Source organism: Dermacentor albipictus, unplaced genomic scaffold (genome assembly GCF_038994185.2).
Source record: "Dermacentor albipictus isolate Rhodes 1998 colony unplaced genomic scaffold, USDA_Dalb.pri_finalv2 scaffold_12, whole genome shotgun sequence".
Classification (NCBI taxonomy): domain Eukaryota; kingdom Metazoa; phylum Arthropoda; class Arachnida; order Ixodida; family Ixodidae; genus Dermacentor; species Dermacentor albipictus.
Window position 1 is genome coordinate 3,909,545 of NW_027225566.1, and position 19,625 is coordinate 3,929,169.

A 19,625-nucleotide genomic window follows, 5' to 3' on the forward strand; every position below is an offset into this window, starting at 1 on the left:
TTTAGGTCGATGCAGTACCTGAGGAAGCAGCTTTTTATTTAGCTTTTGCCATCGCTTATGCGAGGGATCTTGATTATACCAGCTAAACAACTCATATAAAGGTTTGTGTTTAGTACACCAGCAGTGAAATATTGAATGCAGCTGCAATTCTTTGTAAACAAGTAAGATGAATTTCACTGCTCATCGTTCTGTCACGTGTTGTACTTCCGTCACACATGGTGACTGTATTTGGCGTCACGAGTTCTAGACTCATTTTCACATGGGCCTTTCGATGAAGAGAAATATGCCTCTGCAACAGTCAGTTTAGTGGAAAGCCACCACTGAACCAACAGCTCAAAGACCAATTCCTGCATGCTTTTCGCCAATCGGGTAGTGTGCGGAAACTGTGTGATACATAACTTCAGCTGCGCGAATAATTGCACAGATAAACATGCTACATATAGTTAAGTGATTGATATAGGCAGAGGAAGATGTTGCACGTATGTAGCAGTTAATTATCCCTTGAAATGTGAATGACCCAAACCTTCGCGAGCATATCGGTCACAACCATCCGGCAGCACAAGTGGAAACACTTGTGCTATCACAGGTGAAAACAAGTAGAATAGTGCCACCATCTCAGCTGGTTTGTCAAGATTACCTTGCCTGCAAGTTTCTTGTTTATATTGGATGGCCTTCCTATGTTATGAATTAACAGCTTTCACAACATTTACTGTGCTAATGAAGGCACAGCACAGATACCAGTAGTGAAGGAGGCATATACAAGTAGAGCAGAGAACGTATGGGTAAGTTCAAAAATATACAGGTAGAACTACGTCACACAAACTATTTTCACATTAGGAGATGTACCACCGGCAATGAATGCACATTCAGAACATGCAACAAGTGCCATGCTTGGAAGATTGAGACGTGTGATGTCGAAAACCTGTTTGCCTTTTGAATACTGACGTAAAGAAACATTCCAGATTGTACTTCTGTGTCGGAGAGCAGAATATATAAGGAGAGGTGCAATAAGGATTTTGTATGTCGTAGTCCCTTATGAATGTGCTACTCAAGTTGAGCCAAACATAGCTATCTGTGTGCAAAGCATTGGAGAAGGTAGCATATGTATGTCTGACACATTAGAAATATTTGCTATTGCACTTTCTGAGCTCTAAATGTGAATTGCATGCTGTTTTCAGCTACAAATAACGCACATGTATATTTGACCCGCACCACAAAGAGCTGATGTCACAAAAAATGTCTACACCTTAGTGTTATGTTGCTTTTCATGGTGTCAAAGTTTACCTAACACCGTTTCAAATTTACAGGTTGCTTCACATTTTTACAGCTCAAAACCAAGAAAACTACTTGCATTGCGACTGCGCGGTCACAACACGAGCATTTATGTGGTATCCTTGTCCATTGATGTGGCCTTGGACTATAAATGCAGACTGTCACATCTGCAAAGCTGAGCATCCACCTTTACATTTCAAGCGATTTTTTGAACTCTCAGCAATTATGCTTTTAAGCACATTCTGACAGCAAATCTACACCACCTTAATTTAAGCGCGGTGTAAAGGGATGTTTGTGCATAGCCAAGCTGTTCTAGCGTGCGTGCAGGAATACAGCATTGTCCAGTGGCACCGTATAGTCCAGGCGTAACAGTGAACAACTAGTAAACAAAGCGGCTGATAATACTAAGCTGACCCATATGTAGGAGCATTATATTATCTAACCCACATGCAAAGTTACTTTTAGTGCACTGAATAACCACAGCTATGATTTGCGAAGTTATAGTATTACTGCACACACACAGTGCTGAAACTGTCTGTACAATGGTGAGCAATGCGCCAAAGAACGAAAGATCATTTATGATGTGTGGATTTGAATAGTAGAAGTGAATGCATACCCAATTCACCAGTATGTGTGTCTTCGTCTGGAACAATTTTACGTTTGGCACAGAGGCTGAGCCATTGCGGCCTCTTGCTGCAAATTTCTGTGCTCTCACAGTGCTAATGGGGGTATCATTCATTTGGCTACCCGAATAGTGAATAGATAATGGAGCACACCAATCTTCCAGTTTTACGCAGACCACCTTGTGCTTTATTCACGAAACTGAACCTCAGGAACTATTTGCTGGTTTTTTATGCCGTAAAACAATTGCAATGAATGTTTCCTCACTTTTCTTGTGGCCCCGTCTTCCGCCATATGAGCTTTCATTTCAGTGTCATGTGCAAGTTAAAGCAGTTTCTAATTAAGAAAGACAAACACAGAACTACTAACTACACCAACCTTTTCACACCATGAGAGGTCACTGAACTTACTGCTAAGCTAAGTCACTTGATAATCTCGGTTTGCTTTCAAATAAATGCAGGTAGTGGCCAGCTGTTTATGTTATGCTAAGCATTTTTTCATTTTCCTAAAATATGGCTGTGCATCAGCTAGCTAGGTTGTTACTGCATAAATACATAAACAACATGCAGCCCATGCCCAACTAACTTAAATACCCTAGAGCTTAGAACAGTTCATGTATCATGTGCATTCTGTGTGAGCTTATTTTTTATATGTAGAACAATAAAAACAGAACACGCATGCATGATGCTGACAGTATCAAACAGTCTCAAGTAGATCATCCTTGTTTGCTGCCATGGGTGAGAGAGGGATCATGTCTGTCGTGGTACTGCTTAATTTTGTGCACTTTGGTAATGTTTTGCACATTGTTGAAATGTTAAATTAGGCATGCCTAAGTATTAAGGTGGCAATAGATTGACCACCCAGGCGGGCAAGAAAGAATGCAATTGTTTGATTTCACTCAAAATAAGTTCTCTTATTAGCAATATATATTACTTGCTTTCAAATAAATGCTCCCTTCGGAAACATTTCATCAGCATATATCTGCATAAGCTCACCGCTATACATACATATTGCTTTTATGCCAGTCATAATGAACTGTGCATTCGCTGCTTAACATTCAGTTCCTTGCTGCATGAAGTTAACCACTTACACACAACCTTTTTGCACACAGTGAGAACTTCATCGTTGAGCACATCATTTAAGGTTAGTTTGGTTGGAAAGTTCACAAGCAGCAAGTGTTAAATTTCTAATATGCACGTTAGATGTCTAGTCTTTGGTGGCTGTGTATACGTAAAGAAAGGAAAAGACATTTCATGCATTCAAGTGCTTTAAGCACTCTCATAAAATTGGCAGAGTGAAAAACAAGCATGAGCAAGCAAATGCAAGCATATTGTCACGTAGTAGTGACGGTGAAGGAGCAAGCCTAACTGTGATTATAGAAACTGGCGTTTTATTGGGCGAACTTGTACCCTCAAAAGCAGGCTATACTCAAAGAACAACGGTAGCGGCGAACACACTCGGCGATCGTCGGAAATCTGAACAGCGGGTCAAGCGCGTTGGCTTTTATAGATCTGTCGTCGAATGTTCCAGAGTAACCGCTGGGACCCGCGTGTCTTCCACAATGTTCTTAACTATTCGCGTCGCGCATACATGCAATCAGATTACACAAGTTGCGGGGAAAGACAGCGGATGGAACCATCGATAACATTCCAGAAACTTCTTTTACATGCAGGCGCGTCCTGCGCTGTGCAATAACATTTGTTAGGTGGTGAGAAGTGGTCACCCGATAAAGATAGAGAAGTACACGTGTCAATATCAACGAGCTGTGCTCGGAGCCTCACACGCGTGCTCAGTGGTAAACAGGTGTGTCTTGGCGACCTACACAGGTGTATTACGCGACAGATGTGCAAGTATTCCGTATTCTTGCAAGCTGCGACTAGCACTACAGAAACCGCGCCACCGCGCCGAACATGGGAATTTCGGACGAATCGCTTCCGGCGACACTATCACTTGCACGTGACGTAGAACACAGCACGTTGGATTATTAGAGAGGCTTTGTTCAACCAGCCAAGGCAGCGCGGACTGAAAATAATTTGATTTTGATTTGATTTATTGATTTCCGTTTACACACACACACATGTACAGAGGAGTGGTAAATGGAGGTGGATGAGGGAAAAAGCCGCACAGACGCGGCTTGAGGTAACCTCACCCTCTTAGGTAAAATATGGGTGCATGGGGTAACACATCAAGCGCCATATAAATTACATTTTTATAGTGGCCATAAAAGTCTGATTAGTTAATTAACTATGAAGTATGCTCAACCGCAAATACAAATAAACTTGTTTTGTTTCGTGCATTCCTTTGGAATACACCCCGTGCCACTATGTTTAGTTTCGCTGAGCACGAGGTCGCGGGATCGAATCCCGGCCCCGCCGGCCGCTTTTCGTTGGGGGGAAATGCGAAAACACTCGTGTACTTAGATTTAGGTGCACGTTAAAGAACTCGAGGTGGTCGAAATTTTCGGAGTCCCCCACTACGGCGTGCTTCATAATCAGATAGTGGTTTGGGCACGTAAAACCCCATGATTTAATTTTAATGATGTTTGGTTTCGTGCACTTGTTTCGCTCTGCTGTCCAGCCACGTTCACACCATGGATTGCAGATTAATTTGGGAGCACGATAGCTTCACTGGCTTTCCACCTTCACACAGTGGACTGGCTCCCAATTGTTTCTCTTAAACCTGGAAGATGCTTTTGACACTCCATTCTTTCGTGGTCTTACCTTCCTGGTATTGTATCTCCAGAAACCGTGAAATACAATGGACAGATATCTCATCAAGAACAGACCTCTCAACGAGGACGACGAAAGGATGAGCATTGCATCCGGCATGGTAACTTCAATGTCTGCTTCTGAACCTACCGACGTTTGCCTTAGCGGCACAGGCTCGACATCTGCCACTGTAACCACTGCCGCCACACACGTGCTGTTTTGATGTTTTTCGGCCACTCACAAATGAGGCTCGTGAAACGGGGCACTATGCCGTGATCATAGATGAGACAGCGGTGAGGGTGCAGTCCCTAACGTTAAAGAACAACAGGGACGACATTACCAACCAGCTTGGAAACATGGGTACAAATGGCTTCCGTATACCACATCAGTGGACAAAGTATTTTGCGAGACCTGCCGCGCTGCTTGTGAGACGTTACATTTTTCTTCCAAATACTTCAACTTCCAGGTATAAGGACTCTTGCTTGACGTTTGTGCATAATGGGTTTTCTAACTGGAAGAAAGTTCTCATAATATTCAAGTCATGATGCCTCGAATCTGCACCACGCAGCCATGAGCGGAACCGCAGCTGTAAAAAGGGGGGGGGTGAATGTAGCAACTGATTGTATATTTGAGAAGCAAATAGGAAGACGCAAGGAAACCACTGGTAGCGACATTAGCTTCACTGCATTACTTAGCATGCCACGGATTAGCAGTACATAGTCATGATGGTGCAGAAGTAATCTAATACAGCTTGCGGGACTTCATGCCAATGACATTGATGGAACTGCAATCTTGGCTTTTTCGAACCATGTACAGGTGGCTTTCCTACGACATTTTAAGCGAAATGTTGGAAATTTTGGCTCATGATGTTTTTCGGTCACTCACAAATCAGGTTCGTGATCTATGCCGTGATCATAGATGAGACAGCGGACATGTCTGCCATGGAGCAAGTGTCGATCTGCTTTTGTACTGTCCAAAAGAACTTCGAAATACATGAGCTGTTGTGTTCATTTTACAACACTGTAGACACCAGAACGGCCAGTCTTCTTGCCCTTCTAAAGGACGTCCTCCGCTGTTTTAATGTTAGCATGGACAACCGCCATGGGCAATGCTATGATGGTGCTGCAAATATGAGCAGACCGCACGGTGGGCTGCAATCCCTCATACAGCAGGAGGAGCCGTGAGCACTGTACACACACCGTCTTGTGCACATACATGACATGGTGTTGCAGGACACGAGTCAGAAAGTAGAAATGTGTCGCAATTTCTTGGCCATAATATCAGAAATGATAAAATTCGTTATGTGCTCTCCGAAACACTTATATATGAACCAGGCATTTCAGATAGAAGATGAGAGCGTAAACTTCTTGAATTTTTGTCGCAAGAGGTGGACGCTAAGGGCCACTTCTCTTAAGTCAATCGTGCAGAACTTTAGCGACCTAATCTCGTTTCTTCATGTACTAGCATCAGAAGAACGGAATGACGGCGGAGCCAAAGCCAGTGGATATTTGAAAGCGCTGTCCAAATTCGACACATGCTTCATCCTCAAGCTCCTGACACTCATGTTTTCACGATTACAAAGAGCACGTACTGTGTTGCGAAAGCAGTGCTGAGTTTTGATCAAACAGAAAAAATGGTCAAGGCCATCAGGGACAGGCTTTGTGGACTTAGGAAGGAAGGCTTTAGCCAACTTTGGAATGAGACACACACAGGGGCATGTGAACTGGAACTGTATCTTAAAGAGAAAGAAGCTCCTGCGCTAAGGCAAAGGAAGCATCCATGACGGTACGACGACGAGTCTACCTCACGTATTTCTTTCGGCCAAGGATATGTTCCACCAGCAGTCTTACGAGGTATTGGACAAAGCAGATTCCTTGCCGGATGGCAGATATCCACCAGAAATTTGGCAGCAGATGACACAGATTGAGCAGTTTTTGAGTGGGAATGGTGACAGTACGTACCTGTTGAAGTTTTAAGGGCAAGATCTTTAGCCTGAATGGCTCCACGTTCACCGCAGTATGCTCATAGATAAACAAGGCAGCACAATGCACCTTTGAAAACATTTAAGGATGTCGTAGTGACACTTTCGGGCGATAACTATGAGCGGCTGCGAGATCTTTTGTCTGATGTGACTAAGCTTGTCGAAATTGCTTTGACTTTCCCAGTCACATAAGACACATCTGAAAGATCGTTTTCATGCCTCCATTGAGTCAAACGAGAGAGAAAGATACTTATTTACCGATAGGCAGAGAAGTCGGCCTGAGCTATAACTTGCTCTGCCCTGCTACTCTACACTAGTGAAAGGGGACGGGGAGGAAAAAGGCTGATGAATGACGATGATGATATTGGAGGTGCGTATATACAAGCTCACAGCGTTGTGCCATCTCTAAATCCGTGCGTCCAGCCCAGTGGCTTGGAGAAAGGCTACGCCGGCACTTGTTATCAGGGCTGCGCTGTTTACATTAGGCCAGGCACCTAAAACAAACTCGTATGACGGCGGCCTCTTATCTACATTTGCAATCAGTCAAAATGTACCCGAGTTCAACAATGAGAAAAGCGCGATTATTTGCATAGCAGTTCTCCATGGAAACAAAGCGCTCGCTCGCAAAATAAATCTCAGTGACATCGTGGGCGAGTCTATTTAGAGATCCATTGTGCCTACAGACACCTTCGATTGTGCGGTAGCCTTTGTATAAGAGGACAGTGAACTTCATCACAGTATAATCCACCAGCTTTATTCAGGCCGTCACAGCCCTTGACCTTAATTTATTCCCTCCCATAAAATCTGCATTTTACCGCTTCGTTACTGCAACCTCTGCCCTTTGAGTATATGGTTCTTGTCTTTTGTTTTGTATTGAGTTTGGTAGTCGATTTAAATTTTTGAAAGGCAAAGAGCTTATGACCTGTCTTTAGCTTTTATATTGTAAGCTTATTGTGAAAATGTTTGTACTGCCCGGTGTTTCTTAGACACGAGGAGTTTAACTCTTTCCATACCGTGTCCATTGGGCATCGTTAGCCGCTAACGATGGTTTGAAATGCCACTTTCAAGACCGTCCGTGCTCCTCAGGGACACACCGCCATCCGACGTGAAGAAGGAGAACTATATTTTATGCGAAGCATATTAACGTAGGTTGCGGGCCTTCGCGCGACGCCCGGCGGTGGTCACCATTGACCCTGAAGTGGGGTCACGTGACATGACGTCACGTGATGACGTAACACAGGCTGCAGATGGGGCCTCATATCGCGCCGTCGGTGGCCTCCCGGCGGTGGCCACCACTGACCTTCAAGTAGGTCACGTGATATAACGTCACGTGATGACGTCACACCGGCTGCAGATGGGGCCTCATATCGCGCCGTCGGTCGCTTCCCGGCGGTGGCCACCATTGACCCTGAAGTGAGACCACATGATGTGACGTCACGTGATGACGTCACACCGGCTGCAGATGGGGCTTCATATCGCGCCGTCGGACGTCGCCCGGCGGAGGCCTCCACGCTTCGGTTCGCGCCGTCGCGCGCGACGCGGCGGCCGCGCCACCATCGCTGCATCACGTGTATGTGACGTCACGCCAGGGATGAAGCGGCGCGCGCCAGCCGTCGCGTCAGTCTCTGTGCCCGCAACCGCGCCAGCGTCTTTGCGCCTGGCGTGTATGCGGTCAAGATGCCTCCAAACGCTAAGGATACGCTAAGGTAAACTTCTTGAATTTTTGTCGCAAGAGGTGGACGCTAAGGGCCACTTCTCTTAAGTCAATCGTGCAGAACTTTAGCGACCTAATCTCGTTTCTTCATGTACTAGCATCAGAAGAACGGAATGACGGCGGAGCCAAAGCCCAGTGGATGCTTCGCATCCACTGGGCTCAACCTTGATAAGGCTCCAATTTTTTTGTTTGCTAAGCAGTTCACTTTTTCCCTCCAGGCAGTGATTTCGCAATGCGCTCCGAAGTTTTCGCAATCGTAAAAGTAGAAAGCAAAAATGGCCACCCATATAAATGGTCTGATACGTTGCTTTCGAGACCTTCCGCACCGCTAAAGGACACTCTGCGCCAATGTGGCATGAAGCAGGAGAACGGTATTCTTGTTTTCTAAGCAGTTCGCTTTTCGCGGCGAAGCGTTAAATTTATGAACATACTCCGAAGTTTCGTGATCGTCAAAGTAGAAAGCGAAATGGCCGCCTTCAGGAGCAGCGCGCGTGTTTCGAAAGATCACAGATCGCAGATCACGCGATTCCACTGCGTCTGAGGCTTATTTTATTCATGGATCGAGCAGCACCGTGTCTGAGGATACCGCCTTTTCGATTTTGACTCTGAGGGCAACGACGACGCGAGCCAGCCCGTAACATCGGCGGCCGCAGCCTGGCACGCCAAACTGTAGTGCTTGCACTTAAATTGTTTTTAGTGGAATACGTGTTCGATGAAAAATTAAGAGCTGTTTTGGATTGTTTTCGGTGCCTATTAGACGGCAATACATTTTGTGTATCTCATAATTTTTGTTACCTATTTTTCTTGGTAGATACAAGGATGTCTTTATAAACCTTGGTAAATTTTATCCCACAATCTTGATTCTGGCAATTCATATCTTCTTCGTGACATACATCTCGTTAATAAAACTTGTATGTGTGAAAAGTGCATTCATTCTTCTTTTTGGTTATGCATTACACAAAATATTGAGTGCAGTAGTTCCTTCAGAAAAAGATATGGCCTAATCTACAAGAAACACCTGCGGTTCCCATTCGTAGGGAAAGAGCATCGCTTCTTAATTTTTAATTGTTAGTTTATTGTGGAAATGACTGTATTGTCCAGTGGTTCTTCCAAATGAAGGGTTTGTAATGAATTCGTAATACTTGAAATAACTGTTAGCTGGTTGAGGAAATGTTCGTGTCGCCCAGTGTTTTCCCTCACTTTGACGAAGGGCGTTATGAATGTCTGCGAAACGTGTGTTTTTCAGTTTCTTTTTTTCATTCACTTATTTATTTATTTAGTATCTGAAGAACGATATGGTAATTCTTGTTAGCATATTCGCTTGACTTTAGAAACAAACAAAACTGATGTTTACATATATCGCTTTTCTACCTGTGTGTATCTCTTGCCAAGGAGCATGCCCGGGGGCATTTTTACAATTGATAGTAGGTACAGCGGGGCATGGCGTTTCTCGCGGCGCTCGAAGTTTCTGCGCAGACGCGAGTAAGAGCGGGTGCGAGAGAGAAAATCTGGGGTTCTTTGCTCCTTGAATATGTGACTCTGCTTTGGCACTACGGAGGAGGTTTCATAGCGCGTGTTGTATGCGTTTGTCCCCTAGATATACCGGCATTGCGGAGTGCGGTAGAGTTTACACTCTGCCGCTGGCTGCCCGCGCGTTAAGGTCATGGGCTCTGACGCCCCATTTGGTGATGGTTGTGTTTGAAGGGGCAATGTTCTGACTGGTGCTGTATAAGACGTGGGTCGCTTTTTTCGTTGCGACGATAGATTCCTTTTATTGCAAGCACTGCTCCAGGAGGGCACATGTAACCGGCTAATGGAGGCCTGAGGAGGGCACCTGAAGTTATAATAAAGCAGGCGGCGCAGCATCTCCAGGCACCCAAGGGGTAGCGGGGGGATCAAAGCTGGAAGCAGGGCGGCCCGTGTGTTGGGGCTGCGAAGGCTGAAGCATGCCAGGGGGTGTTCACATACAGAATTGGCTGTCCACCATAGCGGACCGCCGATCTTATACACCCGAGGCACGCGCAGCGCTAGGCGAGCCCCAATCCACGGACCAGTCCAGCTTCAAGCTTTGGTGCCCCGTTGCCGCTTTGGTGGCCTGGATGCACCCCAAGTAAAGCGAAATGATGACATGTTGTTTCAATTAGTAAAAAACACGATTGAATAAATATAATTACGTCCAGCCGCCAAGTGGCCACGCTACGCTCAGAACTACCGTGCCCCGCGGCTTCTGCGGCACGCCTAGGGACGAACGCATACAACACGCACTAACAAACTCCTCCATAGTGCCTAGGCAGAGTCATATATTAAAGGAGCAAAAGTCCCGATATTTCCTCTCTCACACCCGCTCTCACTCGCGCATGCGCACAAACATACAGCATCTTCGCAAGTGCCCCGCCCCACTGTACCTACTAACAATTGTAAATACGCGTCCGGGGGGGGATGAAGAGAAGCGAGGGTGTGAATTGTGCCCCGCCCACCCCAGCAGATTGAAAACTCAGTGCTTATGTTTGGGGGTATGAGCCATTGATGGCAATAGTTTTCTGTCGATGTTACGCAATGAGAAATCTCGGGATCCCAGCCATAGCTTCGCTGTTCTGTGACGCTGTTCTGTGACCGACGTGCTTAAGCTGTCCAACAAGAAGGACTGCCCAGCCGGTGCCTGTTCGCTGTGTGGGAGCGGGACACTTGGCTGGCACCGGTGGCGTGTCAGATTACCGAAAGCCTGGGAGGCTTCCCCCAGGCAGATGTGCACCATCGCGGCACATTCTGGAGCCTGCACATTCTCTTGTGTGGTGTCAACTGAGAAACACCACGTGTTGTGCGGCTAATAAATAAACAGTCGTTTCATGGTGAAGATGTGTTATATGGGAGACTAGAAATTAGTGAACCTACAAGATGGACCGTAGAAACCTGGGTCGCCTACCGGAGTTCTCCCACAGAGGAAAGTGGTATGCATGGTGTGAATGCCAATAATTTTCTTTCAAGGCTCACGACATCACTTGCCTGAAGACGAAGCATGCTCTACTGCTAACGTCCTGCAGTGATCCCATGTTTGACATCATTTGAGCCCTGCTCGCACCACGACGACCTTCGGAGGTCGTGTTTGAGACTAGAATTCGAGACTTCAACAAACACTTCAACACACCTCCACAAACACCCAAAGCCCAATGAGCTGCTGAGTGGCTTCTGTTTCTACCAAAGAAGCCAGGCACTGACAGAATCGATCTTCCAACATGTGGCAGCGATACACAAGATCGCACACAACTGCAACTTCGGAACAAGCCCGACATGGACGCTGCCAACTTCTACATCAGCAGCAGTCAGCACAGCCAGAGTCCTGGACATGGCCTTGTCACTGGCACCAGCAATAGCTAGTGGAAGGTGCTCTACAGTGCCTCTGGACATTGTGCTCCGAGATTGCTTCATATGTGGAATTAGGGACGGGAACCTCCAACAACGCCCGCTGGCTGAATGCAACGTCACATTCGATCGTGCTTAAGCCATGCCTTGTCAGCAGAATCAGCGGCACAACAACAGATGCAGCTACAAACCGGCAAGCAAGAAGGCACGATACATACACCAGACCTTCAGCATCACGCAAGACAAATGTGAGCAATAAACTGTGTTTTCGATGCACCGGAATGCATTCGCCGGACTGTCCAAGGAAAAATAATTGAAGTGCCTGTACTTTTATTTAATTAGTTATTTATTTATCAATGTACCTATCCAAGAAAGCCACATCGCTGCAGCTTGCTTCTGCAGCAAGAAGGAATTGAACTCCACAGCTCTTCAACAGCAAACGCACACATCCACAACACCTCAGCGACACGGGAATGACTAGCTGATGTCCCAGGTTGACTCAATGGGAGATCTCTTCAGCCCGAACAGTGTGAATGTGGGTCCATCAAAACCAATCACAATCGAACTTACTGTGAAAGGGCAGCGAGTATTGATGGAGATAGACTCAGGAACATGTTATTCAGTGATCAGCCATGAGACTTTTCAACATCTCTGGCCTGCATCTTCTGCACAGCTGCAGCCTACAGACATTACTCTACACATATGGTTGGAACAAAAAATGAAGCTGTTAAGATGCTCTCCTGTGGAAGCACTGTTGAATCAAAACAGCACAGCTGTACCTGAACGTTGGTACTCTGTCTTCTCCTTCAGACATACCGCTCACAGGCATCTGCAAGTTTTGTTTCTTCTCTCAAACGTCTGAACACAGCACTCGTGCCACTGCGTGTGACACCCTGCTAAGCTTACTCTACTTGGCAAGAGCTCCAGCATCAAAGGACAGAAAATGCTGGAAGGTTTGGCAAAAAAAGCTTCATTTTAAAGCTAGCTGCTATGACACAGTGCTGCACCCCTTCACATCTTTCTCAGTAAACAAAACTTCTGTCAAACGGAACCTACCTCTCCAGTCCTTTGAGATTCCGTTTAACAAGATTGTACTTTAAATATTTAAAGTATGGACACTTCTTGAGGGGAATGAAACTGCACACACTATTGGACGCATAGGGCAAGAGCAAAGGCATGGGCATTCCTCACCTCTTCCAAGGGTTTAGAAACACGACAAAGCTACGGACGTCCTCTAATTACTGCTAACCTGCTCCCCACGTCCCCTCAAAACAAAAAAAGGAAGGAGGAGGAAGAGAAGAATTTGATTTTTCTTTGCCTCACCTGGGTAGACAAGTGGTGCCCCTGACCACCATCCACAGACGTCAATCAGGTAGTACAATATAGCCAGAAGAAAGAAGGCTGTGCTGGCCGTGAAGAGAATGAAGGACACTGACCTAGAAAAAAAAGCGAAAAACACAGTGCCGTCCTAGTGCTGTATGCTAAAGGGATATCAAAAACGAACACTGAAGCTAGTGTACCACCTACTTCATTTTTGGTGACAAAAATTTTAGAAAAATTTCGGGGACAACTATCACTTTAACATCTTTGAAGGTAGATTTCTAGAACAAGGTGCACATGTGAGCTAGTAAGTGGCTTAACATGGTGAAGAAACAGCACAAACACAGGACGACAGCCAAAAGACAAAGGCCACTGTGTTTACCGAAAACGCTTATATCACCTGCATGATAAACTACAATGTCCAGGTAGTTAACTAAAAAGATTCACCAATTACCTTTTATAGTACAGTAGAACCGCGTTGATACGTTCCCGTTGCGCACGTTTTTCCAGCGCGAACTTTCGCAATCGAAAACACAAAAAATGACCGAATAGAGTTACGCACATGTTTACCGGTTCTAACGTTCCCGCAAAACCCGATTTTTCGGCACCAGCGTTCAAAATTATACGATAAGTGTTCCGGCCGCTAGATCTCATGCAAACAAGAAAATGCGCGAGGTGCATGCGATCCAGAACAGTACATAGCTGCCCGCCACGGCAGCTTCACAGCAATACTCCAACGCTCGTGTCACGTGAAAACGCCGGCATGCACTGGAAGTATGGTTTTGGTGTTCTCACTTTTGACATGGCTTTGGCACTGCAGTGTGCTATATTCTGCTTTCTGTCATTATACTGAGGTTCCTAGTGCGCACATTAATAAACAAATAGCTATTTTCGCGTATTGTTACTGTGCGTGCCTCTTATCAGAGCAACGACTTCTTTTGGCTGTCAGTTATGATATTATAGTACAAAGTATAAAAGGCAACATGTGTATATATTGCAGCGCGATATTGCTGGCTGTCATCCATTTCATCCGCGAACATTGTGTTGTGGTGAATATGTTTACAGACATCGTCTGCTGTGATCAATAAATATGTATAATTCCCTTCGTAGTATTAATTATTACAATTACCCTGATAAATCGTGCGAGCCTGCTGGTCGAGGAACCTGCATGTGACGTCAATTCTCGCGAGGCGAGCGCGCAGTAAGCGCTCACAGTCCTCCCAGCCGGCGCGTAGTGACGTCGTCGACGTCACATCACCTGCGCGCAGGCCTGAAAGCTGTTCAGGGGGTAATGTCTGTACGGACGTGTTGGAGAAAGTGTGGCAGAAGTCACGTGCTGTTTATCGCAAAGGAGCACTGGCACTGGTACACCAAACGTCAACGTTGCCATAGCAACCGCGCTCGTGAAGCTCTCGCTGCCGCTCTCGGCCTCTGAAAAGTTAGACAAGATTTTCCAGCCCGTGTCTCTATCGCAGCACATTCTTTTCACGACACAAGGTGACTTTGGAGCGTGGTGTGTAAGCTTAAAAGTTGTGTTTTGGGTCTATGAGTGTGAGTGTCAGCCAGCAATATAGACACTCAATTACGGCGCAAGTCTTCGTCGTCATCTTCAACGCACCATGGAAAAACACAGGAACACGTCTGCTTCACTAGAACTGTTACAGTAGTGTCTGAGGCTTTGTTCTGACTCGCGTCGGCAGCACACACTTCCGGCGCCACAGAAATGCAAGTTCAAAGCTCGGGCTTTTCTGCACTGGCATTGGTGATTCAAGGCCACTTGAAGCCAGCGATTGGAGGCGAAACGGAAGATGGCACACTAACATGGCTGCATTTCCGACTTCAAAAACAGGGCCTCTACTATTTTGTTTCTTTCCTCCATGCCTTTATTTAAGACGCATTTATAGTCCGATGTTGTTGGCATGCAGGCGAGAGTTGCTTGCGGCCAGTCACACGCTAAGCCAGTTGAAATGCTGTGGCCTGTATTGGCGGCGAGGACTTGCGGAGAGAGAGAGAGAGAAAGAGAGAAACACCTTTTCCAGAAGAGGGTTGTAGCACCGAAATAGACAACACATAGCAAGCGAGACGGGACTCTTGTTGTCTGTGTTGTCTTTGTGTTGTCTTTTTCGGCGCTACAACCCTCTTCTGGAAACATGCACCAACTAGCCCCACAACAAGTATTACTCAGAAACAAATTTTTTTGACCAAGGGGTTCGGGCACGTAGGTCCCAGGGTCCCCGCACGGCCCCACTGCATTACACGCTTGTGAGCTCATGGAGCTCCATGACGTGGGCGGCCCGATCAGTGGCTATTTTCTGCCTGACCGGGTCCGTCAAGCGCAGAAGGGTCTCCTATTCTTCCCAGGTAGTGAGGAGCTCCGGGCGCCGCGGGGGAGGGTCCTCCTGGCATTCAAGGAGTGTGGGTAAGCGTAGCGTGGGGGTGAGTGCATTGAGCATACGATGGGGTGGATGCTCCCGGGTGGATGCGGCAGAGGAAATAGGGTGAGGGAAGGGTGCGGGTCTGTAAGTGGCGCCATAGTATTCGGTGATAATTGCCAGGGGGTTGGTGGGGTGGGGGGTATAGCTTGCGTTCGGCGCGATATGCCTGGGTAAGCTCGCTGAACGAGTGCATGCGCTCCCGGAAAGAGCTCGGCTTCGACTCCGCCGCTGCCCGGTTGATGAGACCTCGGACGTGGTCATTGGCGGCTTCGTTGCCGGGGTTCCTGGAGTGCGCAGGCACCCAGATCAGTTCCACTTGGCAGGGCGTGCGGAGAGGCGACCTGAGAATGCGGACGGCGAATCCGAGGATTCCGGGGTGGATGCACCAGGAAGGTGGAGAGCTGCGATGGGTTGGAGTGTATTGTCAACGACTACAGCTGCCGCATCTTCACCCGTGCAGGCCGCGTCCACCCATACAGCGTCAGCTTCGAAACCGTAGTATTCGTGGAGAGCTTTTGCACGGGCTTTGCGGCCGGCCGAATGATAAGCGGCGTAGGTGTTCCGAGGGAGGGGTTTTACTATGAGCTGAGTGAGTGTAGGGCGGGAAACTGGTAGGAGTGTGGGGTCGACTGCGGGTATGCGAATTCGGAGAGCATCTAGTATGTAACGTCCTGTGATAGATTGAGCTTAGCTTGTGTATTGTGCTTGTCGGTAGGCCTCTATGAGTTCGTGTGTGGTGTTGTGGAGCCGAAGCTGGAGAAGTTTGGTGGCTTGCGTGTTAGGCGGAGGTGCAGGGTCACTTTGTAGGCTTCATGAAGCAATATATGCTGGCGATTTCTTCTTGTCGAAGTCGAAGATGTGGGATTGTGTAGAGGAAACGGCTGAGTAGGAAGGCGTGAATGAGACGACACAAATCGCACTCCTTCATGCCGTAGTGTTTGCCGGAAACTCTGCAGATGAGGTGCGACAGCGCTTCCGTCAACCGCTTGAGTTTCCGGTTAGCGAAAGTGTTCCGGCAGTTGCTCTGGATGTGAAAGCCCAGGATCCGGAGTGTGTCGACCTCCGGGATAGGGTGCCCCGCCAGAGTAACGGTGATTGGGGCCGTGGGAAGAGTACGTGCTGAGGGACGCATGAGAAGTATCTGAGACTTTTCCGGGGAACAGCAGAGACCAATGGTTTGTGTGTTTGTTGTGTGATGTTCGCGGCGGTTTGTAAAGTTTCCTATATGCCGCCACCACTGCCGTGGGTGGTCCACAGAGTGATGTCTTTTGCATAGAGAGTGTGGAGAAGGTGACGGATATTGTGAAGAGCGTGGGCTAAGGGAATTAGTGTGGAATTGAAGAGAAAACGGGAAAGGACAGAAACTTGCAGAGTGCCCACTCCCCTGAGGGTGTATGGAGGGGACGCATGGGAGCCCATATGAACCTCGCCCGTGCCTACCGAGAGGAACGCTTTATGTGGGCGTACATGCGGCCGCCTACATTGAGGGGGGGGGAGAGCCGCCATGATCGCTTGGTGTTCTACGCGATCAAAGGCATTGGACAAGCCCAGGGCCAAGACGGCTTTAGTAATAGCGGGGATGAGAGGCTCAAAGATGTCTTGCGTCAATTGAGGCATAGCATCTCGGGCGGAAAGACCTGGCCGGAAGACGACCTTGCTGTGCGGATATAGGTTGTGGTCGTGCATATGCTGACTGAGTCTGTTTAAAGCAAGATGCTTGAGCAGTTCCCGAGATATTGTCACGTGGTGGTGACGTTGAAGAACACAGTAGCAATAGTGCGAAAGACAAAACTAACTTTTATTGGGCGAACCTGTGCCCACAAAATCAGGCTACACCTATTGCACAACGATAGCGCCGAACACGGTCAGCGATCGTCGAAAATGTGATCAGCGGGTCCAGCGCGTCGGCTTTTATACAGCAGTCATCGAATGTTCCAGACTAATCGTTGGGACCCGCCTGCATTCCACAAAGTTCTACACAATTCGCATCAGGCGATGAAATCAGATAACACAAGGTTCCGCGACAACCGACAGAGGATAAAAGCATCGATAACTTTCCAGAAACTTCGGATACATGCAGGCGCGTCCCACGCTATGCGATAACATTTGTTAGGCGGCGAAACGTGGTCACCCAATAGAGATAAGTACACGTGTCAATATCCCCCTCTTAAAGAGCATCGTCCCGATGCTGCAAACAACCGAAATAAAGAAAAGAACTCATAGCGAAGAAAACCACAAAATAAGGAAGTTCGTCAGCGTCCGTAGAAGGGTTCAAGGCGCACCACGTGGACAACTTCAGGTTGTGCGCGGCGCCGCTGTGAATGCGAAATGCCGTCTGGTACGACCTCATAGTCCAGTGCGTCAATACGTCGGATGACCTTGTAGGGTCCGAAATAGCGTCGCAGTAGTTTCTCACTGAGTCCTCGTCGACGTATCGGGGTCCATACCCAAACACAGTCGCCGGGCCGGTACTCGACGAAGCGTCGTCGGAGGTTGTAGTGTCGGCTGTCGGTCCTCTGCTGGTTCTTGATCCGCAGGCGGGCGAGCTGTCAGGCTTCTTGGGCGCGCTGGAGGTAGGTAGCGACGTCAAGATTCTCCTCGTCAGTGACGTGCGGCTGCATGGCGTCGAGCGTCGTCGTCGGTCCCTGCCGTAGACCAGCTTGAACGGCGTGATCTGTGCTGTTTCGTGCCCCGCCGTGTTGGAAGCGAATGTTACGTACGGCAGGACGGCATCCCAGGCCTTGTGTTCGACGTCGACGTGCATCGCCAGCACGTCGGCGAGGGTCTTATTCAGCCGCTCCGTAAGACCATTCGTCTGTGGGTGGTAGGCCGTTGTCCTCCTGTGCCTTGTCCGACTGTATTGCAGAATGGCTTAGGTGAGCTCCGCTGTAAAGGCTGTTCCTCTGTCGGTGATGAGGACTTCTGGGGCGCCATGTCGCAGCAGGATGTTTTCGACGAAGAATTTCGCCCCTTCGGCTGTACTACCTTTCGGCAGTGCTTTAGTTTCAGCAAAGCGGGTGAGGTAGTCCGTTGCCACGATGATCCACTTATTTCCGGTTATTGACGTTGGAAAGGGTCCCAGCAAGTCCATCCCGATCTGCTGAAATGGTCGGCAATGAGGCTCGATTGGCTGCAGTAATCCAGCTGGCCTTGTCGGCGGTGTCTTGCGTCGCTGACAGTCTCAGCATGTTCTGACATAACGGGCGACGTCGGCGGTCAGGTGCGGCCAATAATACTTTTCTTGCATCCTCGAGAGCGTCCAGGAAAATCCGAGGTGTCCAGCGGTCGGATCGTCATGTAGGGCGTGCAATATTTCTGGACGAAGTCCTGACGGGACAACAAGAAGGTAGTTGGCGCGCACTGGTGAGTTCTTCTTCACGAGTAGGTTGTTTTGAAGCGAGAACAAAGACAATCCTCGCTTAAATGCCTTAGGAACAACGTCGGTGTGCCCTTCCAAATAATCGACGAGGCCTTTCAGCTCCGGGTCCGCTCGTTGCTGCTCAGCGAAGTCTTCGGCGCTTATTATTCCAAAGAAGGCGTCGTCATCTTCATCATCTTGCGGCGGCGGGTCAATGGGGGCGCGTGATAGGCAATCGGCATCTGAGTGTTTACGTCCGGACTTGTAGGTTACACTGATGTATTCTTGTAGTCTAAGGCTCCACCGCGCCACCCGTCCTGAAGGATCCTTTAATTTCGCTAGCCAACACAAGGCGTGATGGTCGCTGACGACTTTGAATCGCCTGCCATGTAGGTAAGGGCGAAATTACGCTGTAGCCCAAACGATGGCGAGGCATTCCTTTTCGGTTGTAGAATAATTGCCTTCAGCTTTTGACAACGACCGGCTAACGTAAGCTATCACGTGTTCAGGTCCATCTTTTCTCTGGACTAGGACGGCATCGAGGCCTACGCTACCGGCGTCAGTGTGGATTTCGGTATCGGCAAGCTCGTCGAAGTGCGCAAGTACGGGCGGCGACTGCATGCGTCATTTGAGTTCTTCTAATGCGTCGGCCTGCGGCGTTTCCTACTTGAACTCGACGTCACATTTAGTTAGCTCTGTCAGCGGCTCAGCGATGCGTGAAAAGTCCTTGACAAAACGCCTGTAGTAGGCACACATGCCAACTAATCTACGTACTGCCTTCTTGTCGATGGGCTGCGGGAACTTTGCGATGGCAGCTGTCTTCTGCGGGTCGGGGCGGACTCCAGACTGGCTGATG

General features: G+C 48.0%; 1 protein-coding gene across 5 annotated transcripts in view; it reads right to left on the bottom strand.

Annotated features, from left to right (window-relative positions):
• Hgsnat (Heparan-alpha-glucosaminide N-acetyltransferase) overlaps window positions 1-19,625 on the bottom strand; it is a 350,851-nt gene that overhangs the window by 15,088 nt on the left and 316,138 nt on the right. For all 5 annotated transcript variants that reach the window (XM_070528495.1, XM_070528497.1, XM_070528493.1 and 2 more), the window contains one exon: window positions 12,980-13,092. In XM_070528495.1, coding sequence (XP_070384596.1) covers window positions 12,980-13,092 — 113 coding nt within the window. The remainder of the gene's footprint in view (window positions 1-12,979; window positions 13,093-19,625) is intronic.